This window comes from Silene latifolia, chromosome 8 (assembly GCF_048544455.1).
Source record: "Silene latifolia isolate original U9 population chromosome 8, ASM4854445v1, whole genome shotgun sequence".
NCBI lineage: Eukaryota > Viridiplantae > Streptophyta > Magnoliopsida > Caryophyllales > Caryophyllaceae > Silene > Silene latifolia.
Window position 1 is genome coordinate 105864264 of NC_133533.1, and position 11454 is coordinate 105875717.

The 11454-nt window shown below is 36.6% G+C and overlaps 1 protein-coding gene across 1 annotated transcript; it reads left to right on the forward strand.

Moving 5' to 3' along the window:
* The first annotated feature begins 2373 nt into the window (after nucleotides 1-2373).
* On the forward strand, nucleotides 2374-7445 carry LOC141595821 (uncharacterized). Its single transcript, XM_074415784.1, has 3 exons — nucleotides 2374-2569; nucleotides 5436-6697; nucleotides 7262-7445. The coding sequence occupies exon 2, from the start codon at nucleotides 5647-5649 to the stop codon at nucleotides 6679-6681; it is 1035 nt and encodes a 344-aa protein (XP_074271885.1). The 5' UTR covers nucleotides 2374-2569; nucleotides 5436-5646; the 3' UTR covers nucleotides 6682-6697; nucleotides 7262-7445.
* The last annotated feature ends 4009 nt before the right edge of the window (nucleotides 7446-11454 follow it).

The window sequence follows — 11454 nt, forward strand, 5'->3', positions numbered from 1 at the left end:
TTGTCAACCAGCTCCTTTATCATGTTTATCTCCTTCTCCATAGGTTCTTGCCACTCCTTGTGTTTGGAAGCCTCATCGAAATCTTTTGGCTCCTCAAAAGTGAAGTAGAATCTCTCATACTCTTCTGTATCTTGAATGGAGGAACATTCTACATAAATTTCAGATAGATTTCTTTTACCTTGTGCTCCTGTAACATTCTCCACATTGTCATTTGGGGATGGAGAATGTGCTTTAGGAGTTGATGGAGGAATAGGAGAATCATTGTTGTTGGTTGTGTCAGCATTACCTTGTGGATGCTGGGGATGATCAGGGAGTAAGGTCACATTTGTTTCTATCTTCTTTTCCTCCCAAGTCACATTTGTTTCTACCTTCTTTTCCTCCCAATGCCTGGCTACTTCATGGGAAGATGTATTTTCGAAAGAAGATTCTTGAGTCTTGAACTTCTGATCATGGGCATCTAAAGATTCAATTAGCTCTGTCACGGTGAGCTTCGATAGATCTCTTGATTCTTCAATAACATTGACAATCATGTCGAACTTTTTTGGCAAAGTTACGAGAATTTTCTGCACAATCCTCGTATGCCCGACATCTTCACCATATATTTTCATTTGGTTAACTGTCTCCATTAATCTCCAAGAGTAGGTTTTTATGTCTTCATTCTCTCCCATTTTCAATTTTTCGAAATTTTTTCTTAAGGCATTAAGGCGTAACGCCCTTATCCTTTCATCACCATAGAATTCTTTTTGGAGTAAATTTCATGCTTCTTTTGCGGTAAAAGCCCACATTATTTTTGGAAAAATGATCTCCGAAACGGTATTAAAGATGAAACACAAGGCTTTGGCGTCATTTATTTCATCCTCTTTTATTTTCTTTAAGGTTGTTTCAGTGGTTGGAACACCTTCTTGTTGTTTTTGAGGACCATTTTTCACTATCTCCCATAGTGCATTTGCTCTTAAGAAGAGCTTCATTTTAATGCACCAATGGTCATAATTTTCTCCTCCAAATAAATCTAGAAAATCTAGAGGAGCAGGTAAAAGAGTGTTTGATGCGGAAGCCATAGTTTTATTTTGTTGCCCTTAAGATCTTTAGAGCTCTTGATACCACTTGTTGGTATATGGGGGAGTAGAGTAAGTAGAGTGGAGATTAGTTGTTAGTTTAGTTGATTAGTTGAAAATTGATTAGTTGAAGTTTAGTTTGAAGGAATTAGTTTGTGTATTATTTGTTTGTGAATTTTTTTGGATACACTTGGTTCATAGAAATGGGAGGGGAGGTCCTCTATTTATAGACCTCCTCCTCCTTTTACATCCCAAGAACACTCTAGAATAGGACATTCTAGAGTGGCCTAGACATGGAGCTCTCTAGAGTTCCTTACCACTTATTTACATGTCTAGAAGGTTTTAGGTTGTTCTACATAAACCTAGAATATACATGACTCTTCTATATCCTTTTAGACTCTTCTAGTTGTTTCTACATTATTCCAGGACATTCCGGATAACTCTAAAACATTCCGGAAACTTTTAGAATACGCTAAAAGTCTCATCATCTTGAGTAGTGTGAATTGTGATGCTAAAGACTTATCCAACTAGTTGGCATATTAGCAAGTAGGAACAGACCGTCTTGCTTGTGACGATCATAAGATTGTAATCTCTCATAACCCTCTTCCTACTTTCTTTGAATCTTTGTTAAGTGAATTCCATGCATTTGGATTTTATTGTACAAGATTAAATAAGAGTAATAAAGTACCAAAAAAATCTAAAACTGTATAGTTTTTTTTTTTTTAAATAAACGCACTTATGTTACGGGTAAGAATCGAACCCCCAATTTTATGGTTAGAATAAAAAAGCTCTTACCATTAGAGCTAACGCTTGTTCAAAAACTAATACTCCGTATACTAAAATTTCTCTTATTTACATTACCACATCCAGTCATCCACATACGTTGGAAAGGAATAGGTTAATAGGTTATAGAACGACTTAAATATGATAAGAAAATCGAAATCGTTCAACCTCCTCACACAAATTTCATTTGAACTTTCATGAAATTAATAACAGTATTTAAAAATACCCAAAATGACGAGATTTGAGATTATCCAAATCCAAAATGATACACAATTAAATTGATCCAAATTAAACTGAATTGTTCATCTGACACATAATCGCGCACCTGAAACAAACACGAACCCAAATTGGTACGAACGACCCATCATCTATATCTATATATAAGTATAATATATCTATCTATCTATATCTATATATAAGTATAATAGAAGAACCACTAAACATTCTTCTGTCCACGTGTCAGCACCACAGCAAAAATTTTCCCGCTCAACATTTTGCCTAATACCGAGCTATCTTCTCTCTCCCACACATTGTATTGTATTAACCCTAATTGTTCTATTGTCGCTGCTCTCTTCTCTCTCACTCATGGTTCCTTCTCCTTCCCTTCATATTCTGGAATCCTCCCCTACACACCGAAAAACTCTCCATATCCGGATCCATTATACTCCGTATTGATTAAATGAGACATGATGTACAACGGTGCTATTGATTACAAAAACAGAATCACAGAGGTGCGTAGTTCTGTAAATTTCAGTTTAATAATTTTTGTTAATTACTAATTATCAATTTGTTTATACATTTGTTTATGGTCATATAAGTTGGTATGTAGTTTTATGTTTTGTTCTTCCATATATGATACACCCCACCACGGCATGTTTCATACAGTTGAATAAAAGATGCATATAGATAAACAATTGGATACTACTCTGTATTATTTCCATTTCCCACTTCCGTTAGAAGTTATCATATTCTTTATGATTTTTTTTCTGAAATTCATTGTTGTCTCCCACCCAACCTTTTCCTAATTTTTTTGGTTCTATCCCTTTGAGTAATTTCTCTTTGAATAAAGGTTACCGGTTTCGCTTAATTACCTTACGAATCGGGAATTGATTCGCACAAATTACAGATTCGAATATCGAATTATGCTGTTTGGTTATAGTTTTATCAAAAATATGAATCGCTTATTCGTATTACGAATTAGTGTCGTCGTATTATGAATCTGGTAGCCGTGTTGGTAACTACCACTGGATGACATTTGAGATAGTTATTACTCATTTTGTTTTAATCAATTATGTGTTGAATAGTCATGATACTAATTGAGTTAAACACAGGGAGCGTATTGTTGGTGTGTTCTTATTCTCTGTTTTACACATCTTTGGACACCAATTTACAAATGATTTATCGGTTAATTCAGAAAAATAAAAGATAGTCCTCTTTTCAAATTACATTTTGGCCTATCTTTCAATGGTTTTAAAATCGGTATATAGTATCTTTTACATTCTATTCATTTGTTTATCTATTTTATTCCTTGATAAACAAATGATTGGTACGTAGGGAGTATTTCTTTATATGGTTTGTTATACGCGAATAAGAGAATTGTGTATATTGCTGATGATAAACTGGAGTTAGAAAGATGACAGACTTCATTATAGTTATCATGGGCTTCAGAAAATTTAGCTGCATGAACTTAGAATACTTTGAAAACAGGTTAATTGTTAATTAGGTGGGGACACAATTGGAATAAGCTTCTATAGATTATGTTGATGAAAACCCACAGAGCCATAACTCCAGAAGTGATAAGCAGTAGATTAGTTAATTTGCATCATTTTGAAAAAAATATGTTTCATGATTTTGAATCCTAATTTTCAAGTATCTATCTATATAAAAAAAAATTATTTGTTTTTCATAAAATAAGTGAATTTGACACTTGGACACGCACCCGTATGAGTCCGAGCAAGGTAGCTTAATATACACTAACATTCATTTGTCTATACTCGGCATCTCTTTGTAATAGTGTTTAATCATTCTCAGAGGAGGGTTCTGCAATGCTATCGAACACCCTGTAAGTATGGTTTTCATAGTAATTTGAGGATTGAGGAATTTTGATCGGATTAGCAATATGTTGTTGTCAAAATAAAATAAAATAAAATATGCAATTCACATACTGTTTGATTAAATCTCTATGAGCTTTTGCTAAAAGTTTTAGCTTCTTAGTAATTTATAAATTACAAATATCATTATTCATGGTCTGATCTACATAAGAGAGCATAGGCCATTGACTCGAAATGTCGTAGGTTTCATGTGGAGACGTAAACCAATCCCATGCTCTTATTTTATGTATGTCCTTGTGTGCATTATAATTATGAGTGTGCTGGCATTTATGTAGAGGAATTTTGGGTTAGAATCTCTTCAGTGATGTCCTTGTGATCTCTTTCAAAGAGGGATCAATCTCAAACAAATAGAAAACAGGAACACTGAAATGAGATAAGAGTATTCTTACTTAATTTCTTTTAACCATAATGAAGCAGCAATACTTGGTTAAGAAAAAAATCTATTTAGCTCACCTGAGTCACCTTATTCCCTGTGCGTGAGAGACTATGTGGCTAAATCAGATATCCTCATACCTTTTTTTTTCTTATACTCCGTACATATTATATTAAGGAACTAATCTACTTTAATTCTAAAAATTGGGTTTGTGGCGAATAAATAAAGGGTAATGTATTAAAAGGGTGAACGATATTAATCGTCAAGTCGGTTTCATATTAACCTATTGTCAACTCACTTGATTGTTATGAACACCTCGAATACAGTTATACAATTTCTTTGCCATTGATATCGTGTAGTTAAGAAATATTGAATATAAGTTTCACGGGCTATATGATGATACTAAAAAACGAAGGTAGTTAATTAGTTAGCTGCTTTTATATATGGTTTCCTTAAACAAGAGACAAGACTATGACTAATAAATTTTTTCTGTCGGTACTTATTCTTGAAATGAGAGTAATTATTAATAGAGTAATAGAAGCTAAAATAAGAAGAAATGGAAGAAGATTGGTGGTTGTGGAGGGTGGAAAGAGGTGATGAGGGAAGAACTATTACCTCCATATGAAGGTAATGCATTACTTGAGGGGGGAGGTGGGTAATTATTACCCCCTAACGGATGAACTATTACACTATCTTCTCTCATTTCTATCTCCAACTTCCATCACTTTCCTCAATTTTTTAGTTCATTTAAGCTCTATTACTCCCTTAATAATTACCTCCATTCCAAGCGAGCCCTTAATACTAAACACTCTAATCATATTTAGTGGTTGTACTTACTAAGTGTATCTTATGGTGAGAAGAAAACTTAATGTGGGAGAGTTATAAATAAGTACTACATAATTAATTTAACATATATTTTTTTTTACAATGCCTATATATATCCCCGTGCAACTTTGCACGGGTTTTAACCTAGTAAAGCGTATATAATGTTTTACAACACTCCCAATTCCCATATAATCCCGACCCTTTTCTTTGATCTTTGCGCTAAAATAAAAAAGAAAGTATTTACTTTTAATGGACTCGACTTAGTTAACATTTTGTACTTTTTAACAGGAAATCCGCCAGCGAAAAAACAATAGTTGCAAGCTCGGAGTCCGTGAAAGACAAATCAAATTGGCAATGTACTTTGTTTAAACCCACCATCGTCGGATCTACCGTTACATTTTTACATGTCCAGCTTGGTAAGAATCTCATTATAACCAAGGACGAATCCCAAAACATCGCGGTAGACGACGGGTCTAGTGGCAATGAAATCCTTACGGCCATGATAATTAACCTAGAAACCCTAGTCAAACTACCAAAATACGTCCAATTTAGGTCTGAAAACGGTAAACTCCTCCGGGCAGTCGAGCTCACGTATAATCTCCCCGCTCCTATATCCTGGAAACCCACGGAAGAGTTACCTGAAGGTGGTCGCTACGAGTTTCTTAAGTGTAGCGAGACTAATTCGACAGCCAGAGCCACCATGTTTGAGGTTCTTGATGATCTTGGCGACGGTTCAACTGGTTTCAAGTATGCTATAAATGGAAAGATTTGGGGCGCTCCTTCTATCTTTCAAAAATGGGTTTTGATTACTTACGGTATTAATAGTGTCACTAACCCAAGGTGCCAATTTGAGCCGATTAAGACGGAAGAAATCGACGTAATTGCTCTTAAAAACTACTTTCACCATGCATACATCAAAAAATTTACGACATTTGATTACACTGACTGCTTCTCAGCAATGGGGGGAACTATAGATGATACCTCTAGATTGAGGGTTGAGGAGCCCATCAAGCACAGGATAGTTCTAGTTAAGAAATTTCGATATGAAGCTTTTCGAATCATTAGCGACGAGAAAGAGGCTGTAATAGATAGCAAAGAAATCGTCAACAGAGGCGATTCCGAGCTTACTGAGACGGTTAAGTTCACGCGCTACGACGAGTATGAAACAGGAAAATGGACCAAAACTATTTCTATTCAAGCTCAGACGAAGTTCTTTTTTAAAAGCCCATTTCCGGTTTATAAAGACGGGAAATTCAGTGACGGATATGGAGAAGCAGCCGAAAAAGACTATCAATGGGGAAAAATCCTTGAGCGTAAATATAATATGGTGACGGAAAATTACCCTGTTAAAGTGCCAGCAAGAAGTGTGAGAACTGCAAATTTGGTAGCAAGGAAAATTGTTTTTGAAATTCCGTTTAATTTCGATCAGAATGATGTAAATAGCATAAACGGGGAAAGTATAATGCTAGATGATCAACGTGAGGGTCTTTACCTTGGTGTTCTTCAGTTTGACTACAAAATCAAGACATTTTGAGTAACGAAAAAGCAAGGTACGAGCTACTCCCTTCAATTCCTCATTTCGGATACACCAAAATCCGTATAATTGAACACAAAAACCGTATACCGTACTCTATATGCATAACAAAACCGTATCGTATATCTTTGTTCACCCCTAACACATACTCCACTATATAATAGTCCCTAGTAGGGCTGGTCAAACCTCAAAGCCCACCCTGCCATCCCGGAGTAGGTTGCATCTCGGGTCACTTCTTACCCGGCCCGTGTGTAGCCCGCCCCGCCCCACCCCAACCCTGACCCGACATAGCCCATAGGCCTTCCCAAAACCCGTTCGAAATCGGCCCCTCGACCCTGCAGTTCTGAGTCCATCTCTGCATGGCCCGGCCTGACCCAACCCTATCCTGGGCCAATTTCGGGTCCGTCTAGCAAAGCTCGGTCCGTCCCAGGGTTAGCCCAGCCCAGCCCGAATGTTTAACCAGCCCTGCTTCGCACTATATTGTTGATTGCACGAGTATAGTCTTTATTTTTTTATTTTTATTTTTCGTACATAGGAGTATAGTCTTCATTAACCACTTGTTGCAATGTTTTGTGTGCAGGTTTAATATTGATCGAGTACACGCATGTGAAAGCCTTGACTCAACTAAATAAAAAGTAACAATATCAGTGAAATTGGAAACATATGTTTGATATTGATCGAGTATAGTCTTTTGTTATTTGCATCCTGTTTTTTTTTTTTTATGTCCTAGCAATGAGTAATTTCAGACTTTCAATAAATTTGAATTTCCACTATCAAATGCTAATGTTTGTAATGTTTTGGTTGAATAAAAATAAAATAAAATCAATAACAAATAAACGATTTGTTTATATAATTTCTATTGGATTTTTTTAGTTCTGTATATTAAGGATACAAATACTCAACAGCAGCAACAACTTACGTAACAACCTAAAAGATTATTTATCACATGCTCCTATTTCTTTGTAAAGTCAATTAGCTAGTCTTTAACTCATCCTAGTTTGTAGCTTCTGTTATCTAAGTTTTAGCTTAAGGTGGTTAGCTTATCCTTTGTATAAATATAACCTCTTGTACACAGTATTACTCATCTATACAAATTATACATATCATTTCATTCTCTTCATGGTATCACGAGTCTGACGATCCTCACGATCTAAAAAAAAAAAAAAAAAAGAAAAAAAAAATTCGTCTTCTTCTTGTACTCGACCTCCGACTTTTTTCGCATTCGACCACCATGGCTAACAACCAACTTCAAATTGTCAACAACGCTAACCCAACAAACCCCCTCACCCTTGTCAACTTCTCAAACTGTATCCAACTTAAGGACACCATCACCTTCCGTCAATGGAGATTTCAAGTCCGTGCCATAATGAATGGTCTTGAACTCTTCTCTTATCTTGACGGCACCACTGTTGCTCCACCCAAAACCATAACGGTTAACCCCACCCCCACCCGAAACAGCCGTAACCACTGCCCCCAACCCTGCCTATTCCACTGGTATAGGCAAGACCAACTTATCCTTGGTGCCCTTACCGGTACCCTTGCACCTCCGATTGCTGCCCTCATTGTTAATGACACGACTTCCAATGCTGCTTGGACTACCCTAACCCGTACCTTTGCCAACTCCTCTCGAGGACACCGTCTCCAAATTAAGGATTGCCTAGAAAACATTACCCACACCGATGACATGACCATAACCGAGTGTTGGAGTATGTGTCCTCGACAATAATGCGATCACATGTTTAAATCTCACATTAAGAATACATAAGGGAATGTAACATTTTATTGTCAACTGATCCACATTAATCGGTAATGATTGGCTGACTAGAGTTTGACATTACTGTCGTGTGACGGCTGTGGTCAGTTGATCCCTTAAGGTCACACCTAAAGGATGATGCCCTTATCTGTAAAGTTGATTAATTGTATGACGATACAAGTTGATCAATTCCTTAAAATTGAACAATTCAATTGTGAGAGAGAATATTAATATCTTATTGTAATGGGATTAAATAAGATTTATTTTAGTAATTGAAATACTTTATTACTAAAATTGTTTATTGTTTGATAAACAATAGAGATAAGAATAAATGGTTAATTATAATTACAAGATGTTGTGAATTATAATTATATGACCCATTTTATTTATGTGATCAAGTATCACTAGTCAATTTGTTGTATGTAATTTAATTAATTTATAAAAATGATATTTATGGGATAAATATGCATTAAATTAATTAATAACATGTAACATACTACATGTGACATATTGTGTGACAAATGACAAATTGACAAAATAAAATGGTAGTCCATTTTACATGAATGGACCGAAATGTAGGAGGTATTAGTGGGTTGTGCTTATATTATTTTATGTGATAAGATTTAAATAATAAGCCTAACCTACTCATAGCCTTACACTACCTACATTTTGATAAGAGTAAAAGCATAAAGGAGATTCCATTTTGGCCTCTTCTTATTGCCTCCCACCGGTTGCATGCTAAAAAGAGGAGAACTTTTGTTCTCATTTTTGGTTGTTCATTCATTCATACATTTCTCACATGCAAAATATTCTCTAGTTCTCTCAAACTCTCTAAAACAAGTTTTTAGAAATCACATAAATTGTTCCAAAGATATTACTAATATTATTAGTGTAATATATGAGTATTAGTAATCAATTTTAAGGTAAACTACTAAACAAATATCTAGCACATATTATTTAGTAGAGATAAGGGATAATCTTGGGTGCAATCAAGAGGAGTGGCTTCTATACTTGAAGTCTTTGGAGGATCATCCTATTACTCATCATAGCTCAAGAAACTCATCGACCGTGTCAATTATAATTATCATAATTCATCGCTTTAGTTCACTTAAAACGTGATAGATAATAAATTGACATGACCTCTCGCTAAATTAATAATTGAGATAATGAGATATAGCCTTACCAAATAGTAGAACCCATGAAGTACCAATTTCAAAAGGGAGTTAAGCCGGCTTTACCGTAATACAAACCTTGTTACGTTGGCGAAGTGGGGTAGTAAAATTTTATTACATCGAAATTTGGATTGAGCTCAACGGAAGTATTCGTGACCGTAGTCGCATGTGTTCCGGGCTATAGATAAATATTAGAGTAATTTTATCGACCGAGAGTTCTAGAAGTAGAATCGATTAAAGAGTTAATCCACCGAGTTATATTGATAAGGGATGAATCGGCTCACCGTGCCCGAATTAATATGAATTGGATCTCGGGATCATTTATAATAGTTGGGATGAGGTCACTATATAAATGCTTAAAACTTGTTTAAAATGTTAACAAGTATTATTATTATTATTATTATTATTATTATTATTATTATTATTATTATTATTATTATTATTATTATTATTATTATTATTATTATTATTATTATTATTATTGTTCCGGGTGTAATTCCAGAGCAAGTATAGTTACCACCCGTGGCTTGTTGAATGATGTCTTGAGCTGAATCTTTCTTCTCTTTATCATTCCTCTCGGTCTCTCCTGCAACAATGAACGAACTGAGGGCTTGGCTTTGTGCCAAGCGTACTCACTCCGACGCTCAAGTCAGTAACTTAGAGAGGTAAGTTGTTACTTGGCTAAATGTATATGTTGTAGAGAGATAAGGAAGATGTTACCAGATGAATAGTGTATCTAGGTTTAGTTGTGGATTAGTTGGATCCTTTCCTCAATGAAGGTTGAGGAGTATTTATAGGCTTTCACCTTTTGTCACGTAGTGGCCAAGTTGCTAGCAGGTGGAAAGACTGATCTACCCCTCGGCCGAGAGTTCTATGGCAGGCCGGCGGGCCCTGTTGACTCACCGCCGAGGGGTCTTGGATATGAGTACGCGGGTATGTGCCCCGGCTGGCGGGTTGCCATGCCGAGACCAGTGACAGTAGATGGGTCGCATCGGCTAGGGCGTCTAAGTCGTTGACTTGTTTGTGGATATCTTTGACCTTGCTCAATATGTTGACTTGGTCAGCGGTGCAGAATATGCCCCATCAATTTGCCCCCAGCGTAGTCTATGCCGTGGTATGGGCTCCGATGTACGTTTGAGCGTATATTCTGCGTAGGTATTTTGCGGAAAATTTCTGCATCGGCTTCTTCTGCGGCGGCTTCTTTTACCTCGGCCTGGTCTTTCTTAGGCCGTACCATATCCCCCCTCCACATGGATGTGTAAAGGGCATCCTATGTGGAAAAGAAAGTAACGCTGGCCGAGACCGGGATTGAGTGTGCGGTTGTTTTTTTGATTGCCCCGGCGCTTACTTAGCTTGGTTGACCATGTGGCCGGCGGAGAACAGATGCTTGGGAATTTGTTTGAGGAAGGTGAATAGGCAAGGAGATATGAATAGGCGTGTTGAAGACGCTTGGTCACTGTTGCATTGATTGACGTCTAATCTGTTGCGGCGATTGACATCCCGTGGTTGCATGTCCGACACGTGTCCGCACGCTGATTGGTTGACGCTTCATGGGTCAATTTCTTCTCGATTGGTCCTTCTTCATGGGCTTTTTCCTATAAATAGGGCAGTTATCCCGTGAAATTGGCCACCAATTTCATTCTCCCAAAAATTTTCCTCTAAACTTTCAAGGGTTTCATTGTTCTAATTTTCAGAGTTGTTACTCCGGCGGGTGTTTTTCTTCAAGGTAAACAAACAAACTTTCCAACTTCTTTAACTTTGTAAATCTTTATTGTAAAAATGTCTTCTCGATCTTTGGGCCTAGGAAACCGGCGCCGGGGGGTTCCCCGTCGCGTCTTGATGAGGGGG